The sequence below is a fragment of the Rhinopithecus bieti genome, unplaced genomic scaffold, assembly GCF_001698545.2.
Source record: "Rhinopithecus bieti isolate Rb0 unplaced genomic scaffold, ASM169854v2 scaffold_7605, whole genome shotgun sequence".
Taxonomy (NCBI): Eukaryota; Metazoa; Chordata; class Mammalia; order Primates; family Cercopithecidae; genus Rhinopithecus; species Rhinopithecus bieti.
The window spans coordinates 242,174-262,804 of NW_016805506.1; the positions used below are offsets into that span (position 1 = coordinate 242,174).

A 20,631-nucleotide genomic window follows, 5' to 3' on the forward strand; every position below is an offset into this window, starting at 1 on the left:
GAGAGAGAGAGAGAGAGAGAGAGAGAGAGAGAGAGAGAGAGAGAGAGAGAGAGACGGGCAGACCAGCATGCCCAGACTCCACCTAAACCTATTAAATCAAACTCTAGACTAAGGTCCAAAGTTAGGTTATTTGTTATTTAAACCTAAGTGTGTTTACTATGCAGATAGGGTTGGGAACCATGACATAAGGGAAAATAGCCCTTTACTCACAACATCATGCTTCAAGGACAGAGAAAAGGATATTTACTTCTGATTTTTCTTTCTCTTTTGTTTTTCACCATTAAGTAAAAGGGAGATATATTCATTCCTCCAGGGATTCCAAGACCAGATACATGATGGCTTGAATAAATATAAAAGGGATGAACACTGTTTTTCAAGATTTCAGGTCAATCTAATTTTATAACAGACAATTGAGAGCAGCTACCCTAGTTATAGAACCACAGTTTTCTCCTATATAAGTTAAAGTAGTCGGATCTAAGGCTACCAGTTGTTCATCACTTGACTGTCTTCTCCAGGACCTGTGCTAAGTTTGTTGCTTTTATTATTTCATTACGATCTTAAAACCACTCTTAGAAGAAGGAGCTACAAGAATGGCCATTACACAGCTGAGAAAATCGTGGGTTGGTTAGCGTGATCTCCCAAGGTTCACACTGCCAGGACACATAACTATGTGTGTCTGGCTCCGAAAACCACAAAGTAAACACTGCACATTAAACTACCTCCAGCAAATCCACCCACCTCAAATCCCTTTCAGGAACAGGCAGAGTATAAATAATAAACAGAAGGGTAAATACATGCATAATATATAATATTGTGATTCACCTACATATTTCTTTTTAAATGAGTTGATTTGTTTGTCCTTAAAAGTAATTATTGTGGTTAGTAAATTCTACCCTTCTTCAAAAACTCACGCTTCATTCACACTTATCTGGCTGTATAATATTCTCTCAAGTGGATGCATCATCATTTACTTAGCCATCCTTCTATTGCTGGACATTTGGGCTCATTCTAATTTTTTAATATTACAGATTATGCTATAATGACTATATTTAGGTTTAGTGCTTCAAGAAAAATGTACGGTGTCACAGAAAAAATATGGCAATATAATATTGAGTGAAAAAAAACAGGTGTAAATGTGTGTGAAGATTATGGTTGCAAGGATAAGAAATAGTGTGCAGGAAATGAGGATGGGGAAAAAATGAAATGAGCTCTCGAAGGCTTTCATTTATTTCTATTTTTCTATGTCCCTTTAGTAGAATTATACACTATTTTACATTGGTTGAAGAAAAGGTAAAAACAATGAGCATATCACCATCAATAAGGTTGAAACAGCTCAGGTCCACAGATATCCTTAGAGTAAAGAGATGAGCTTAGGGGTCAGTGGTCTTGACTTCTTCCACAGACAGAAGCCTAGGAAGGAGCTTCCTAAGGGCTGGAGCCATGCCTTGCTAACCCCTGACACCCTAGAGAACCACACTGTTCCTAGAATCTACAATGTGTATTAAACAAATAAAAGCATACAATTTCAGAGCTTTAAGAGGCCTCTGATGCAATTTATTCAAACATCACACCCAAATGTAATGGATAGAGAGCCAAGGGGACTTCCCCAAAGCTCTCCAGCATTTCATCTCCTGAACCAGAGTAGAGGCCACTTTTTCTAAAATCTACTCCAATTAGAAAAGGCAGATGGCAAATTTGCCCAATGGGAGCCGTGGAAGAAAAGTCCTTTGCCCGTGAAACACAGAATGGGTTTGACTGAGTGACTTGGGGTACTGCACATTGTTATGTATGCTGAGCGCCCTGCATTGTTAGTTACAAATCTCCCCTGAATCCACTTGTCCTGTGATCTCTCAGCTGTTCTCATGACAAATGCCCCTGGGCTGTGGCATTTGTTTTCTTCACGTGGAGCACTAGTTTTATGTGCACCAAAGATGTTGAGGGAAGGACATTTTCTACCCAGAATCCATGAATAAGAAACACATTCTCAGCCCCCCCCCCCCCCCGCTTCACCTTCCAGTCTACACCCTCTCCTACCATAGTTTCCTACTGTCATGCCTTTATTTACCTCCATGTAGGAGGTGGAATTTTAAAATAGCCTCCAATATTCCCACCCCCTGCACACTCTCTGTATATTCCCCTTAATGTGGGTGCCACTGTGACTATAATAGGCTATCACTCCATACTTAGGTTACATTATATGGCAAAGGTGAAAGGATTTTTCAAATTCACTAAAGCTCTCAAATAAGTTGACACTGAGTTCATCAGAAAGAAGTTCATCTTGGGTAGGCCTGGCTGAATTAAGTGAGCCCTTAAAAGAGAATAGGGCCTTGAAGGAGGAGAGTCAAAGTGTGATGATCTCCTGCTGGCCTTGAATAAGCATGTTGGGAACCACCTACAGGGGAGGCATGTGGCAAGGGCTTCAGAGTGGCCTCTAAGATCCGAGAGTGGTCCCTGCTGACAGCTGGCAGGAAAACAGGCAAATCACCCATACAGCTACAAGGAAATGAATTCTGCCAAAAACCACATAGGTTTGGAAGAGGATTCTGCATGTCAGTTGCAATGGCAGTCCACTGACCCCTTGACTTCAGCCTCTTACATGATCTTGAGTAAAGAACCCAGTTATGCCATGACTGGACTTTCACCTACAAAACTGGGAGTTAATAAATGCATGTTCTTCGAAGCTACTATGTTTCTGTCAATGGGTTACTCATAGAAAACTAATACATGATCACAGAGTGCTGACACTCACACTCTCCCCTCAACTAGAACAATCCTGAGCTCAGATCTGGTTGGCAAATGTCCCCATCTGGATGGCTCACAGGCACCTCAAAGGCAGCAGCTCCAAAATCCAGTTAGTCTCTTTCTCTCCTGAACGCCTACCCCTCCTCCTTGCCTGGCTGTGTGATTCTCCCAGTCCCTATCCTGGAAACCAATGCTCATTTTCAGCAATCTTCAGAGGTGCACCTTCTTGGAGCCAGTCAGTCACTGGGTTCCTCTAACTGTATTTTTAACATGTTCCTGTATCCAAACCTTCCCATGCTCACCCAGAGTGCTCCCATTCTACCCCAATAGCCTCCTAACTAGTCTCCCTACTTTCAGTCTCACTCCCTTCTAGATCTTCCTCTTCTGTAGAAAGTGTGATCTTCCTAAAACATAAATGAAATAATATATCCCTTCCTTCAACAGTAAATCCCTTCCCGGCCGAGGCAGGCAGATTACCTGAGGTCAAGAATTCAAGATCAGCCTGGCCAACATGGTGAAACCCCATCTCTACTAAAAATACAAAAAATTAGCCAGGTGTGGTGGTGCATGCCTGTGGTCCCAGCTACTCGGGAGGCTGAGGCACGAGAATCACTTGAACCTGAGAGGCAGAGGTTGCAATGAGCTGAGGTTGCAGTGAGCTGAGGTTGCACTGCAAGAGGTTGCACTGCACTCTACCCTGGGTGACAGAGTGAGACCTGTCTCAAAAAACAAAACAAAGCACACAAAAAACACCCTTCCTAGACTTGCCATTTCATGGAGGTTCAAGTGCAGGCTCTTTCCTGCTCACATGGACATGCCATTTTTCAGAGCTTGGCCACCTCCCATCCATCTTTCAGGTATAAGCTGTAGTATTGGCTTCTCAAAGGTACAGTTCATAAGTCTCCTGATTACATTAGTTCCTCTTTTCTTTTCATCAGAGGCAGTCCTTACAGTTTGGAATAATACATTCATTCATGAGTCTATTTATGAAATACACTCTCCCTTCCCTTTTTCCTCTGGCATGACTAGAAAATTTATAAGGAAATCCACCCTGTTGGTCTATTTCCCACCATATTCCTTGTCTTTAGCAAAAAGTCTCAGCAGAATTAGGTATTTAGTAAACATTAGTTGATTATGCAAATGAAAAAAAATGAATGAACTTGGCATTCAAAGCCTTTCTCAATCTGGCTGAATTTATCCTTCCCAGACTTTTTCTTACTGTCTTTCTTCACATACCTTATATTTCAATAACACATGACACTATTTAACCATGACAAAAACCCTGTGAGATAGGATTATCATTTCCATTTTGAGAGGAGGAAATCCAGGCCTGGGAAGGTACATTCACTTGCCCAAAATCTCCCAAACTGAGAGTCAGGATTAAATAAAGTTATGCACGTAAGCATCTCACACAGCTGGTGACATACAGAGGGTGCCCATGACCAGTGGCGTGGTCTCTTTATCTGGAAAAGAGTTTTTCAGGGTAGGACAACCCTAGCCGTCTCACAGGATTGGGAAGAAAGGGGATGACAGCATGTTCTTACTTGGGGCGGAAAGCAAAGAGTCACAGTCTCTCATTCTAAGGAGAGGCGGGTGGGGGAATCCTGCTGAGCCTAGTTGAAAAACAAGAAAGCAAGAGAGACTCGCTAGTGTAAGCAACTAAAACGACATGTTTGCTTTATCGCCTTTGGTCTCCCATTTGATTCCTGACAGCCATCTCCCTCCCTTCGATGGCGGGCTATCAGGTGCTGAGCTGGCTGGCATTGCACAGGAAGAGGAGTACAGAGAACAATTTAAACAATATTTCAGGGACCATCATGGGCTGGAGGAGGATGTTTTTGTAGTTAGCTGGCTTTCTTTCTGCATTCAAGGAACCCTCATTTGCCAAGACTGCTCGATGTTTCTGTGGGTTTGGGTACAAGTAGTCCAGAAGGGATCTTTAAGGGGGGGGGGGGGGGGGGGGGGGAGCCAATGTCTACTTTCTTTAGGTTTGAAGGAAGGGAGAGAAGAGAGACAGGAGCTTTTTAAGCCCATAACAATTTCTGAATACATAATTTTCTCTTCTCTAATGTCGTTAAATAGGGCCAAATGCAGACGTAGATCAAAGCTAGGCTTCTGTACTTTACTGCATTTTACTGTGCTTACAAGTAAAGGGAATCCAAACTCCCAGTTTCTCTGTCCATGAGAGTTTCTCTCTCCAGAAAGCCTGTATGAACTACCAGAACATTCTGGAGGAAGGAGTCCACTCCTACAAATCACCAACAGTTAAACATTTGGGCAAGAGTTATGGTAAGCAAAATGAGCAAAAACCTACAAGGTTCTCCTAGGCGACAGTTCTGGGGGATTGTGACCATGAACAGTCTTTCGCGTCAACCGAAACCCAATTCAAGCCACAGCTATGCAACTTATTGTTAGGAAGATTAATGAATGTGCAATAGGCCTGACACAAAAGTGACCCTAAGTACATGGTTGCTATAAATAGTTATTCTCCTTATAATTATCCAAGTTCCAGGCTTGGGAAATGGGGGGATACACTCCACAGGGGCCCAAAGCCAGGACAGGAAATGGAATGTGCTGCTGGCTGATGTATCAAGGAAGCTCAAGAGCGGTGGTTCTCAATGCTGGCTGATATTAAATAATTAGAATCTGAAAAGGATTTCATACTTATATTAAGACTTTTAGCCAGACAGTCCCATTAAATGGGTTGATTCTTGGAATTGGCATTTTAAAAAGTGATTATGAGATTCATTTAGGCTAAAGAACTACGCAGCCCTGACAGCTCTTCTTCCCACACAGCTGAGGCCACCTGCCCTGATTTAGGTCCTAGAACTCATGATTCTCTCAAGTAGGAAGCACCAGAGTGCCCAGCCTCCTATGCGGGCCCTAAATATTCAGCTTCTCCAGCTGACCTTATTGTCTTCTGTTTCTCAAAAGGAATCCTCTTCCTCGGGCCTTGGATATTGTAGTTTGCTCTGAGCCTGGCCTCCACGCCCCCCAAAACCCTTCATCATCTAGTGCATCATCCTCGGGGAAGATTCTGGATTGCTTAGACTATTTCTAGAAAATGGTCTTTGAATCCTAGCCTGTGGCTAAGTTCTTACTTCTTACCGACAGTTCTCCCCAGTGGTGTGCTGGCAATTGTTTAACAATGGGCTCTCTGAGCAACAGTAGGCAGCTCTTTTGAAATATTTTAAGTATTTTCCAGTTTCCATAGTACGAATCTTTCTCCTATGGCTGATTACAAGCTCCCAAAGTGGCATCACTCACAGCAGAGTTGGGAAGAGATGAGCACAATAGGCTCTCAACAAACAGGGATAGGCTGGTCCCTGTACAGCACTGGAAGTCATCCTTGTCGTATGTTTTCCTGCCTGACCAAATACCAGGCCCCCTCTGTTGGTGGTGCCCCAGGAGGGCCAGTCCCACGGATGCTGCCTTTTGTCCTCCATACTGAACTAACTTTTCAGCGCCTGAGCTGGTTCTGCCCACCACTATTTCTGATCCCAGCCCCTCCCAGGCTACCTTTCCCCACCATCCTGGGGGTTACAGAGCTGATACCAGGAAGTTCTCTGGGATATGATCAGGTTTCCTGTATCACAGGATATGGGGAATACACAGATATGGGTATCCTCTTCCTGTCTCTTTTTGAGTAGGTACCTTGTGTCAGGCACTGTCGTATGCACTTTACATGATTTATCTCATTCATCCTTATAATGGCCCGACCACATTTTGAAAACAAATAGCTTAAATACAAATTCAAGCTTCCCTTAACTCATGACAGCCTCAGGAAAGTGAACCCTCCCAATTCTTAAGTTTCTTCATCTGCAAAATGGAGAGAAAAATAATCCCTTCTCCTGGTATTGTTTAGAATAATATGAAATGATGCATTTAGAGAAGACAGAACAGCATAGAGAGAATTCAATAAAACTAATACAGTTTCTTCTGTTCTTTTCCTCTATCTCCCTTCTTGTTGAACCCGTTTCTATTATGGGCCCTAAAATGGTTTTATTGTGAACTCAGAGATGGTCAAATTCTACCTGGCTGGTCTACAGACAGGAAACTGAGGCCCAAAGCCTTGCTCAAAGCCTCCTAACCAAATAAGAGAAACCTAGGATTAAAGCTCACGTCTTGGCTGAGTGCGGTGGCTCATGTCTGTAATCCCAGCACTTTGGGAAGCTGAGGCAGGCAGACCACGAGGTCATGAAATTGAGACCACCCTGGCTAACACGGTGAAACCCCATCTCTGCTAAAAATACAAAAAATTAGCTGGCCGTGGTGGCATGCACCTGTAGTCCCAGCTACTCGGGAGGCTGAGGCAGGAGAATCACTTGAACCCGGGAGGCGGAGGTTGCAGTGAGCCGAGATGGTGCCATTGCACGCCTGCTTGGGCAACAAGAGCAAAACTCCATGTCAAAAACAAACAAACAAACAAAAACAAAACAAAACACTCAAGTCTTAGGACTTCCAGTGATTTCACGAGATTCTCTTGCGTGGCTCTTCTTCCTCCTGTCCCTCACCCAGCACTCTCTCCCCTGGCTTTCCACCCTGTCTTAACTTCCCACTGCTTTCCCTGTACCCATATCCAGGCCCTGTAAACCCACCCCATGAAGGCAGTGATGCATTCACCTGTGGGTCCTCTAGCTAATCCTTTTTCTCGAGCCTCTAGTCATGTTGTGCTCAGTGGGAATCCCTGCAGGGTAGGGAGTAGCAGGCTGATCTGCCCCATATCTTGGACACGTTAACTCTCCTTAAAGCCTAGCCTTCTCTTCCAGGTTACTCTGGCTGCAATGATGTAGAGGCTGATAGAATACTGATTGATCTGTCTTCAGTGTTTACTGTGTTCTGAGTAGCAGGTCCTGGGGGTATGCTCTGTAGGTTGGCAGAGGGCAGCCAGTAGATCTGCCCATGAGCAAGGCTACCTTTAGGCAAGAAGCAGAGGATAGTGAAGTGAAAAGCTGCATCACAATGTCCTGAAGGGGCTAGGCCTACAAAATTCACATTTTCGTTTTTTGTTTTTTTTTTTTTGAGACGGAGTCTTGCTCTGTCGCCCGGGCTGGAGTGCAGTGGCCGGATCTCAGCTCTCTGCAAGCTCCGCCTCCCGGGTTCCCGCCATTCTTCTGCCTCAGCCTCCGGAGTAGCTGGGACTATAGGCGCCCGCCACCTCGCCTGGCTAGTTTTTTGTATTTTTAGTAGAGACGGGGTTTCACCGTGTTAGCCAGGATGGTCTCGAACTCCTGACCTCGTGATCCGCCCGTCTCAGCCTCTCAAAGTGCTGGGATTACAGGCTTGAGCCACCATGCCTGGCCTAAAATTCACATTTTCAACAAAAATGTTTATTGTTTTTTTTCTTTTTCGTTTCTTTTCTTTTTTTTTTTTTCTTTTGTTTTGTTTTGAGACAGGGTCTCACTCTGATGCCCAGTCTTCAGTGCAGAGGTGCAGTCATGGCTCACTGCAGCCTTGACCTCCAGAGCTCAAGCAATCCTCCAGCCTCAGCCTCCCAAGTAGCTGGAATTAAAGGCTCATGCCACTACATCTGGCTAATTTTTTTTGTAGAGACGGGTTTTTGCCATGTTGCCCAGGCTGGTCTGGAACTCCCACACTTAAGTAATCCACCCACCTTGGCCTCCCAAAGTACTGAGATTAGAGAGTGAGCCACTGTGCCTGGCCACTATTGTTTTTCTATAAGGAAGATTAATTTGCAAGCCAGTACATTAGAAAGAGGACCTGGAGATTGTGTGGCTCAGGCACTGATGTGCTGTAACTGACTAGCAATGAAACAATCACATGGTGGGTGCACTTGGCTAAGTATTTCCTCAGCTGATGTTATCTCATTTAATCCTCATAACAAGCCCAAGGGAGAAGAGAAAGACAACTACTACACTTATCCTCCTTTACCCAAGAGAAACTGAGCTCCGAGAACAAATGTGTCTTGCCTTAGGTTCTGCAACGCTAGGAAATGGCAGAGCAAAAATCTGAACCCATGTCTACTGATGCCAATGCCTATGTTCAACCTAGAAGCCCTACTATTTTCTGGGTGTATTAGTGCAAATAATTTCAACCTGCCAAAGTTGCAAAGATACGAAGAGTACAAAGAATGTCCATCTATCTTTGGTCTAGCTTCACCTGTTGTTAACATTTTGCCCCATTTGATTTGTCATTTGAAGAGATGACATTTTTAACCTTGAGGAAAATGCTTCCCTTCTCTGAGCCTTGGTTTCTATGTGCATAAAATGGAAGATTGAATGGATTACCCTTAGAGTGAAAAAGAATGTTGTTGTCTGATGAGAAGGGACGGAATAAAGGGATGAGGTAAGCCCTTGGTCGGTGGTCAAGGCATAGCTGCTGCCTCTTTCTCCAGCCTCATTTTCCATCATTCCTGCACATGAACTTGGTCTCTACTCAGTTCTGGCATCTCTCCTCCACCTCCTTCCCCAGCGTACCATGTACCATCCGCCCTCACACCTTGGCAGGTACTCTTCCGCAGACGCTCGGCTTTCACTTCATCCCATTTTCATTTCCTGGAGTCTCTGATCCATTTTGGGACTCATGGCTTATATTTCATAACAGGAGGCTTCAGTTCCCAAAGGCCTCCTCTGCAGATATGGCTTGAACTTTTCCTCACCTATCCTTTTCCTCAAAAACAGGATTAAACTGTATGTGTGTGGAGGGGGGAGGAGGGGAGAATGATAAAGAAAAGTCATACATCCATATACCTTAGCACAAAGTTTTGCTTATGGATTGAGTGGTTCTTATTTATAGAAAATCCCAGCTTAGGAATTGTCAAATTAAAACAAGCAACTAAAACAAAGAAATAAGACAACCAGTAGCATTCTGGTTCACTCTGCTGGAGAACTAAGCAGCAAAGCTTAGAGGAAAGTATGTGAGATTGGGGATCAGAAAACCTGGATTTCTATAACGGGCTGAGCAACCTGTAGATGAGAAAAGCGAGGTCCAGAGAGGGAGAGAGATGCACCCAAACTCACACAGCACAGAGCTGGGCTGGGAGGCTCATGCTGGGTGCTTGCACTGCTGAAATGATCCGGCAGCTATAACAGCTCTGTCTCCTCCTCAGCATTGTGCTCCGGGGCTGGGCAAACCACCTGAACTTCTCATCTGGACCTTCAGCTGTACACTAGCTTATCCTGATTTGCAATGCTGCCCTGTGTGAGCTTGGACACTCTTTGCCTCTAGAGATTGTAACCACTGTGAGGTTGGGTGCTGAGGTCCATTTTCTCACTGCCCAGCAGCACAGTTAGTAGGGTCGCTTATTCCACAAATACAGGCCAAACTACAATGGGGATCAGCCTTGATGACATATGATGTAAATATCCTTGTATGACAATAGGAAAGTTGAGGCCCCAAGGGAGCACAGGCTTGCCAAGGTCACTAAGCTAGTTAATGGTGAGGTATGGACTGGAGCACACATCTCCCGACTCTGAGTGCAACATTCTTTGCTCTATGGAGTACCATCTCCGATGAATAGATGTTAAATTCTTCCCAGTAGCAACCTATTACATTAGCTAGTTTATTACTTAATACTGTAAAATGTCATCAGAATTGGAACACTTAAAACAATGATATACTGTAGGGTTATTTACTTGATCAAACATAGACTGCCTTGCATGACAAATAGACTCTTTTATTTATATTTTGTTTGTGTTTTTCTTCCATTCTTTATTTTTATTTATTTTTTCCATAGGTTATTGGGGTACAGGTGGTATTTGGTTACATGAGTAAGTTCTTTAGTGGTGATTTCCGAGATTTTGGTTCATCCATCACCTGAGCAGTATACACTGTACCCTATTTGTAGTCTTTTATCCCTTGCCCACCTCCCACCCTTCCCCTCAAGTCCCCAAAGTCCATTGTATCCTTCTTATGCCTTTGCATCCCCATAGCTTAGCTCCCACATATCAGTGAGAACATACGATGTTTGGTTTTCCATTCCTGTGATACTTCACTTAGAATAATAGTCTCCAATCTCATCCAGATTGCTGCAAATGCTGTTAATTCATTCCTTTTTATGGCTGAGTAGTATTCCATCATATCTATATATATACGATTGATGGGCAACAAATACTCTTTTAGACAGAACGATCATATATGATATGAGGTTAGACTGATTTTCACAGAGCATGGTGAAATTGTATGCATGCTTCCTGGACCAGACATACAGGTGAAGGTAACATATCAATGGTTTAAGGCAGGAGTCAGCTAAGGTTCATGGGTGAAATTTGAACTGGCACTTGTTTTTAAAAATAACGTTTATTAGAAAATATTNTTAATTCATTCCTTTTATGGCTGAGTAGTATTCCATCATATCTATATATATACGATTGATGGGCAACAAATACTCTTTTAGACAGAACGATCATATATGATATGAGGTTAGACTGATTTTCACAGAGCATGGTGAAATTGTATGCATGCTTCCTGGACCAGACATACAGGTGAAGGTAACATATCAATGGTTTAAGGCAGGAGTCAGCTAAGGTTCATGGGTGAAATTTGAACTGGCACTTGTTTTTAAAAATAACGTTTATTAGAAAATATTTATGTCCATTCATCTATGTGTTGCCTATGGCAGGTTTCACAGACCAACAACAAAATTCAGTAGGTCCAACAGGGACTGGAAGGCCTGTGAAGCTGAAATGTTTACTAATTGGCCACTTACAAAAAACGTTGCTGACCCCTTATTTAGGAAATCCCACCAGACATACATATCTTGGTCTCTCTTCCTCTGTTTCTCAATCTCTTTGCCTCTTTTCTCCTTCCTTCCACTATCCATATTGATGGCTACAGTTCTGTGCTTTGGGATGAGGTTCTACCCGGATGTACCAGACACCCCTCCAAAATAGTCCCATTCTCCTTACGAAGACACTAAAGCTTAGGAAAGACAAAGTACTTCCAGACTATACCTCAAATCTCTTTCATAATGGATCCTATTGCTGAAAATGGGATTTGAGCTGATTTAGTTTGGAGCTCAGAATGTTCTGAAGGGAAAGAAAATGTGAGAAGAAAGAACAGATATTTCTTGAGCATCTTTGGGTAAGACCCGGCACCATCAACTCTGTGCTGACTCTGTGAGGCAGATGTCAACAGCTCCATTTTATGCAAAGAGAAGCACCCACGGGTTAAAATCCATCCGGGGACACATGGAAGTGATGACAAGGTGAGGTCAGGACTCAAAGCCAGGTCTGGCTGAATCTAATGCCAGTCCTTATTTCTCTCATCGGGTATGCTAAGAGAGAGATCTATGTACAAACACTTGTTAGACATTTCCTCTCTCCTTCTGCTCCAAGCCCCGCTCCCCACTGCTAGCCCCCAGTGTAACCTTTTCTGCCATGCAGCCTTCTGGCCTGGTTACATCGTTCCCAGATGGCACACACAAAAGTCCCACTCAAAGAACTCAGGCAGAGTGCGCTTTTCACCACCAATGCTTAGGCCCTCTTGTCACTGCTGGGCATGACTTTCCTGGTGTCCTTGAAGTGGAAAAATAGGGAAAGATAAGGCCTCAGCTCTGCTTACCAGGAGCAGGAAAAAGAAGGGAAGAGGAGAGCGGGCCCTTTTCAAGCAAGCAGGCATAAAGCGAGATAAAACAAGAGGGGGCAGACAGAAAAGCAGCCTCCATCCTGAACAACTATAAGCCAGACACTGTGCAGGTATTTCTTTCATCCATTCACTCGTCATTCATTCTTTCATTGAAAATATTCACCCAGTGCCTACTAGGAGCCCATCGCCCTGTGCTTGGTGTTGAGGATAAAACTGGACACAGATGACAATGTGTCTATCCTCATGAAGTTTCCAGTTCAGTGGAGGACACGAATAGTACTCAGGGAGCATATCAGTAAATGTAAAATTATAGTGGCAACCAAGTCTACAAAGCGGGTACATCACAGCATCTGGTATGGAATGAGACACGGAAATTAACTCAGGTACGGACAGCTTTGCAGAAAATATGCCATTTAAGTGGAGGTTTCACGTGACGGGGGGCAGGTGAATGAGTCAAATGGCGGGGAAGAGCATTCCAGGAGACAAATGTTGTGAAGGCTGTGGCAGGACAGATGCAGGAGTGCTGGGGAAGAGGTCCTGGGGAGAGGTGGGGTGGGGAGGGATGGAGCAGACAGAGCCCTGGTGAGAGAGGCAGGGCAAGACCACTCAGAATTGTAGGTGGGGTAGGGAGTTTCCATTTCATCCTGAAAGCAAAAGGAAAGCATTGAAAGCTTCTAAGAGGGGAAACAACATGATCCATATTTACATTTGTAAAGACGATCACTCTGGCTACATGATTGAGAACAGGCTGGAACACAGCAAGGGAGACCGTAGAGAGGACTCGTAGCAGTTTTAAAGCAAAGGATGCAGGTGGCAGGGACTAGGATGGCAGCAGTGGAGAAGGGGAGGGCTTGTTGGCAGAAGTTGAAGTTATAAAGAAGATACTCATTATTTTAATCTTCACAATGACCCTATGAGGGAGATGCAGTGACTGCATTTTAAAGATGGGAATTTGAGAATACTGGTTCATGTCCCATGGAAGAAAAGAGGCAGAGCCACGTCTGAGATTCAGGCAACTTCCCAGCCTCAACTCTTTCAGGAAACCCTCCCATATTTACCTGCTGTTTATCGTGTCTTTCTTCTCCCAAAGCTGGGATAATCTGAAACACTCAGTTCAATAACTTTGTCTTCCAAAATCTTCTAACATCTGAAACAGTCTGAACTGCAGGGCAGGGTCCCTAAGAATAATTTCACCATGCTGATCGAGTTGCTTTTGAGCATTCCTCTGAAATCTCTACTTAGAGATTGAAAAAGTGAGACTCAGAGATCAGCAGGGACTTGGTCAAGGTCACACAAAAACGTTGTGGCAAAGCCAGGACTGAAAATCACTGTTTCTGTCACACACAGACGGCCCCAAAGACTCAACTTCCTTCTGAGTACTTCAAAATGGTAAAGTTGCATGTCTTTATCAAAGCCCACATGCCCCGAGATTTGGGAAACACAGCTCAGCTCCTACTTTGCAGATAAACCTGAAATGGTTATAGTGAATTCATATGGAGTCCCAAAGGCTATTAGATGACCATTCTCAACTAGCACAAGGAACTGCCTTTCCTGGTACTTTTATCTCTTTCCTCCCTCACCTCCTTGCACTTCATCATCCCTTCTGTGTCACAGCAGGGCGGGCTCACACACCCCTGGGCAGACTGCAGGGAACTGCTGAGTCATTGCCTTTGCTAAAGAGGAGCTGAAATGGTGATGGCAGAGGAACAGGAGAGGACTGCAATGTTACAGGTCCAGGCAGGCCTGGGGGTGTGGGGAAGAAAGAACCCATCAGAATAGCCAAAGGGGACAACAGAACCATTTTAGTGTCACAGTTAGACCCTAAAGGAGAGAAACAGGAAAGGGGAGTGGCACTGGACATGGGGGAGGTAAACAGGGTGCAAAGGAAGCTGAAGCTGGAAGCCAGGTACATCCCAATAACAGGAGATTCTCAGAAGTATGCACCATGTCCCATTCACATACAAGTAAGAAGAGATCTCAGAGATCAAATTGAATTGGCTCCCACCCGTCCACTCTCCCATGTTTCAGATTAAAAAACAGATCTGGATAACAAAAGAGACTTTACTAAGGTCACACAGTGAGTTGGTAGCAGATCTGAGACTCCCTTCCTGTCCCCACAGTAAATCCTTCTCAGCAACTTCACTCTGCCACAACTTCTCTCCCTCCCTATTTCCACCTGAATGCTTCACAGATATCAAGTAATTTTAATCTTTAGAACAACTCTCTATGCTTTAATCTTAATATCCTCATTTTACAACTTAGGGAATTGATGCACAGAGATGTTAAGTTCCATGATTAATATGGCATTGCCAGTAAGTGGGGGGGCTGGGATTTGAACCCACATAACCCACCACCAGAATCCATGCTTTTAGTACTATGCTCTGTGTCAGGCCTCTGAGCCCAAGCTAAGCCATCGTATCCCCAGTGACCTGCACGTATACATCCAGATGGCCTGAAGCCGCTGAAGATCCACAGAAGCGAAAATAGCCTTCACTGATGACATTCCACCATTGTGATTTGTTTCTGCCCCACTCTAACTGATCAATGTACTTTGTAATCTCCCTCACCCTTAAGAAGGTTCTTTGTAATTCTCCCCACCCTTGAGAATGTAATTTGTGAGATCCACTCCCTGCCCCCAAAACATTGTTCTTAACTCCACTGCCTATCCCAAAACCTATAAGAACTAATGATATTCTACCACCCTTTGCTGACTCCTTTTTCAGACTCAGCCCGCCTGCACCCAGGTGAAATAAACAGCCATGTTGCTCACATAAAGCCTGTTTAGTGATCTCTTCACATGGACACGTGAAACGCTCTGTTGCTCTTATATCACCAAGGGCTCCTGGACCTCCCTTGGCTCACCTCTGTCCTGTGCATTTTTCCCATTAAGTCAGTGAGTGCTGAAGGCACCCTTACTCCTGCCCAAAGTATATGAAAGAGAAAAAATGGATCACAGCCCTTTCATGAAGAATTCTGGTACTTGCAGACTGGGACATTGGGTTCTAAGTTCATTTGCCTAGAACAAAGATGTTGCAGAACCAAATTCACTCTCTGTATTCAACAACAAAAAATTGTGGCAGCTGTGGCAGCAACAGCAAAAACCTAACAACATCAAACACAGTATTAAGAATGCTCTCCCTGTGATCCTGCAAAAAGGGTAGGGTAATTTATGCTCACTGAATCTAAGCATTCAATTCCTTCCATATTCTCTCAATTCCCCTCCTTGTTGTCTCCTTTTCTCTTACCATTTATCACCATCTAATAGATTTGTATTTTGATGTAATACAAACCCCACAAGAGTAAGAATTTTAAATTGTTGCTTGGTTTGTGTCCCCAGTGCCTAGAAGAGAAGCAGGCATGTAGTTGGTGCAGAACAAATATTTGTGGTATGTGTGAAAGGGAGAAAGAAAGGGAGGGAGGAAGGGAGGCAAGGGAGAAAGGAGGGAAGGGGAGGGAAGGGGAGAGAAGAGGAGAGGAGAGGAGAAAAGGAGGGAGGGAAGAAGGGAGGGAGAGAGGAAGGAAAGAATGAAGGGATGGAAGGACAGAGAAAGAAAGGAGGCGCTGGGTTAAATCTTTCATCTTGGGGCCTGTAGCTTGCTTTAGCTTTTCTAAGTTGAACACCAATTTATGGGGGGCATGCTCAGTGATAGATGTTTTTCCAATTATCTATAAATAGCCCAGGCCTGCTGAGGGGACCCATTGACTTCCCCAGCCCTAATTCTGGCTGCTGGATTGTGTGAGGGAGAAGACCAGTCAAGAATCATCAATCGTCAACTTCTAAATCTCCAATGCAGATTCCAGGAAGCTGAGGATTGCTTCTTGGTTTTCTGGCTAAGATCAAGTGGAGAAAGCTGAGGAATGGGAAGGAGTGAGAGAAAGATTCCATTTTTCCAGTGGCTACCGAAGTTGCAAACCCTTCCCATGTAACGTGTCAATGGCAACACTCCTCCCACATGGGGCTTTTCAGTGAAAGATGCCAGAGGTGAGGAGATAGGAAAAACAACAATGAGAACTGAACTGACATTAATAATGTCTGACTTGTTTCGCTCTTAGCATACACTAGGCACCATGATAATTTTTTTACATAGCTTAACCAAAATTCATCCACAGCCCATGAGGCAGTTACAAGGTCCAACTTGTAGATGAAAAGCTGAGGCATACGGAAGGTAAATAACTTGCCTAAGAGCAAAAGGAGCACACAGAAGCTATGGGAATCTGCACTCTTGCAATGTCCACTGTGCATGGATAGAATGCATGCAGAATGGTTTGTGAGAAAGCTTCCTCCTCCTCCTTCTCCCTGCCCCAGCTACTTCTCAGCCCACTTCTTTGTGGCAGTAGGAGAGGAGGGCCAGGTACCCTGCCACATGACCTGGACCTGTTTTTTGTCACAGGACCTTCTTTTCAGTGGGTGGTTAGAGCCCATGCATGGATCTGCCCTTTATCACTGGCATGGAATCAGTGTTTGCACCCCAGAAGGGTCTATTCCAAGAATGCAGTCTCAGACTAGCTGCTTTCCTGTCCTTACGGACAATCCAAGATGAGGAATTACATTCACAGGCAATTGCCTGAAATATGCTGTTTTCCCTTCAGCGCACGTTGAATAATCAGAGAATGATGGATCTTGGCCACAGGTTTCAGACCTTTGTGGAGTCCTGCTTCAGCATTTGGCCATTCCCCTACATTGAGTGACACTGTGAGAAATAATTATGCACCAATACTGAATTTTATCTGTTGAAGAAACTGTCTAGAAAGTCACATGGTATCTTCTTTATACATACCAAGTAGAGGACTTTATCTCTGGTCTGGTAAGTAAAATTTCCTGAACAAATGCTTGATTCTTTCCCATTAACCCTGTACATTTTATTTCTGAGTATGTTTCCCTTTACACTTTGGCTGCCAGGAATTTCTTACTTAAATTGCCAGCCTCTTCTAAGAACTACAAAACAGTATGGCAGGAATTATTCTGCGTCAACCCAACCTGGGTTTGAATAATTTTCCTTATTCTTATTTTCATATTAATATGATTAGTTATTTCATTTCCTGTTTTGAATTTTTAAAAATCTGCATAAACTAAAAAAAAAACCACAATATTTTTTGAGGAATAAGGTAGGATAGAAAGCAAATAAAGAATAAGTCAAGAAAATGATATACTGAAGGTCACCAGTATAGCCAGGGCAGCAGATACTAAGCTCAGTTTTGACCAGATTGGGATCAGGTTAGAGAAGATTTAGGATTTGCTAGGGAACACAAAATTTGATTTCCAGGATTTCTTTCTACAAACTCTGGTTCCGGAACCTTCCAAGGACACTAATACCTTTGCTGCGGCGGCGACTGCGGTACTGCTCCGTGTAGAACGTCAGCTGCGTTTCATCGTCTGCCTCAGAGCCCGACGTCCCCTTGGCTCTCCCAAAGCTGATTCCCCCTGTGAGGAAGCACAATCTATCAGTCAGCCTTCCAGGCCTCCAGAAGTTTGTGAGATTCCTCAACCATCCCAGAGATCAGCAACCCCAACCCCAGACTTCTCTGTAAATCCCAAGCCACCCAGGAGTCAATGTGATGAATGGAAGGAGTTCATGCTCTGCAGTGAAGCAGATCTTGGCTCCAAGCATGGCTCAGCAGCTTCTGGGCTGTGTGACCTTGATGGGAAATCACACCTTTCTGAGCCCTGGGTTCTGTCTTTCTAAAATAGGGATAAAACTATTCACCTTGTGAGATTGCTTTGAAGATTAAAGGAGATGTAATATATAAAATACCTGGTCCGCAGTAGATCTTAAATAACTGATAGCTATTGTTGCTTTTGGTGATAAGCAAACACTCTAGAAAACACTCTAGATAACTTAATTTTAACCACATTTCAATTAAGCGCTTACTATATGCCAGGTTCAGAGCAAGACGCTGGAGATACAAAAATAAATAGGACTCAGTCTTTGCCAGGCAGGGGATCATAAGCTAGTCAGGAGGACAAATGGAATCCTAAGGAGGCTTCAAACTAATTCATGGCTTCTGTTTACCATTCAATGAGATGCTAGGAATATGGGGGAGTGCAATTCAACACAGACGGTCTGAGAAGGTTTTATGCAGGAGTGAAGATTTAAGTCAGGTCTTGAAGGATGGATGGGGCTGCACTGGTAGAAAAAGGAGTTCCAGCAGAGGTACCAGCTTGAGCACCCTCAGGAATGGGCCATGTGGGCAGTCGGAGGCAACATTAAGTGGAGAAATGACTGGGAAGACACATAGGGGGAGGACTTGGGTGCCAAACGGAGGATAGGGAGATTTACTTTGGGTGTCATGGAAGGTTCTAGAGCAAAAGTATGAATTGACCAGCCGTGGTATGTACAAGGAAGAACACTCCAGTGGTATCTAGGCTGCAGGATGGGTGCCAGGCAGGGGAAGCAGTCAGGAGGCTCGGTGACCACCCAGGTGAATGGAGGTCTGGGTCTTGCAGGAGGGCCTGTGCAGTGAGGTGGGAGGAGGAGATGAGTGCAAAGGGTGCTTCGGAGACAAACTCAGAGGACTGTGGAGGGAAAAGGGCAATGCATTCATATGCTGTGAATGACAGATTACAGAAAGGATAAGAAAGAAGGCTAAAAGCAACTGTGTCACAATACTAATAGTAATTAATTCCAAATAGAGAAATATGGGTATTTTTTATTTTATCTTTGTGCTTTCTGCATTTTAATTGCTAAAAAAAAGACAGGATATGGAAAGAGAGGGATTAAAGGATTGGTAAATTATTTACTCTAGAGAAGAAATAACCAGGAGAGAGAGCCTCTGAGGATGCTGGGCGTGAGTAGATGGGCACAGGAAAATAAGCACTTTGGTTTTTAAAATTGTTTCATTGATGGGGCTTCAGACATCTACGGTAATAGCCTTTCTGGGAGGAGACTTAAGAATCTGGTAAAAATGGTTGTCCTGGATGGAGAATTAAGTGGCTGAAAGATGGGAACAGAGGGAGACTACTTTTCTCTACAAACTCTTTGCATCTTTTCAGTCAAGCACCATGCAAACCTATTACCTATTCGAAAATTTCAACTGAGGAAAAGAAAAACATACATTAGAAGGAAATGTTATTCAATTCACGAAAGAATTTATTATGTAATTTCCTCAGGTAGGGTATTTGAAATGGCATTCAGTATACAGAAATTCTACTTGCAGACACTTTTTCTGCAATATGGTTATTACACATTCATTCTTCTAGCAACATTGTTGCACAGTCTACTACGTACCTAGAAGATTTGTAGACATTATTGCAGACAATCATCATCATGATATACTCATAAGAGTGGTGTAATTAACAAACTAGATAATAAAGCAAAGATGCAAAGACATGCTTAGGCAAAGTTACTTGCATAGTCACACAGCAAATGACTAGGAGAGTTAAGCTTTGAGGCTAGTCTGTCCAACTCCAAATTTGGTCTCTCTGTAATACAGGCATTGTTTTCCTTAAAACCACTCACCAGTGAACCCTGAAAGAGCAGATCATCCTTTGAGTGTCAAGGTGCTAAGTACGGCATTCAGAGCTTTGCACCCAACATCTCATTCATACTACTGAATTCATACTACCCTTGGGAGGGAGGCATCATTGTGCCTACTTTACAGATGAGGCAAGTGATGCTAAGAAAAGAAAAATGATTTGCCAATAATGAGTGAAGGTGGACTTTGAAACCAGGTAGAACTAATGCTCAAGCTCAAATTTCTAGTCACTTATGATGCTGCGTCTCGGTTTCAGGCTCTGTAAAATTGAAAGATTAATATCTGCCTCCCCACACCCATCCTTCCCTGAGACGGTATGTTCTAACGAGTGGGAAAGTACAAGGACAACAACATTTGATCTTTGTCCCAAATGTGTCATCAGGCAAGGTCTGTCCCAGAGCCTTAGTGCACACTTCCCCCAATCCCCAGCAACTAAAAGCAGGGCCTGGAGACATGAGGAGACTTCAGATTCTGCCAGATTCAGTTCTCCATTTAAAGGCTCTGCTTTGAAATGGAATTGGCAGGGACCTCATGGAGAATTTGGAAGTTACTAGAGAGCAGAGGTCCCCAGAAGCCAACAGGGCTTTTAAAATTGCCATTATACGAAGATTAATTCGAGATGGATTAGAGACTTAAATGTTAGACCTAATACCATAAAAACCCTAGAAGAAAATCTAGGTAGTACCATTCAGGACATAGGCATGGGTAAGGACTTCATGTCTAAAACACCAAAAGCAACGGCAGCAAAAGCCAAAATTGACAAATGGGATATAATTAAACTAAAGAGCTTCTGCACAGCAAAAGAAACTACCAGCAGAGTAAACAGGCACCCAACAAAGGGGGAGACCATTTTTCCAACAACGAAATCTG

At 43.8% G+C, this 20,631-nt stretch overlaps 1 protein-coding gene across 1 annotated transcript in view; it reads right to left on the reverse strand.

The window, feature by feature from the left end:
* LOC108530051 (astrotactin-2-like) overlaps positions 1-20,631 on the reverse strand; it is a 562,148-nt gene that overhangs the window by 212,780 nt on the left and 328,737 nt on the right. Inside the window, exon 5 of the mRNA XM_017872710.1 lies at positions 17,603-17,710. Coding sequence (XP_017728199.1) covers positions 17,603-17,710 — 108 coding nt within the window. The remainder of the gene's footprint in view (positions 1-17,602; positions 17,711-20,631) is intronic.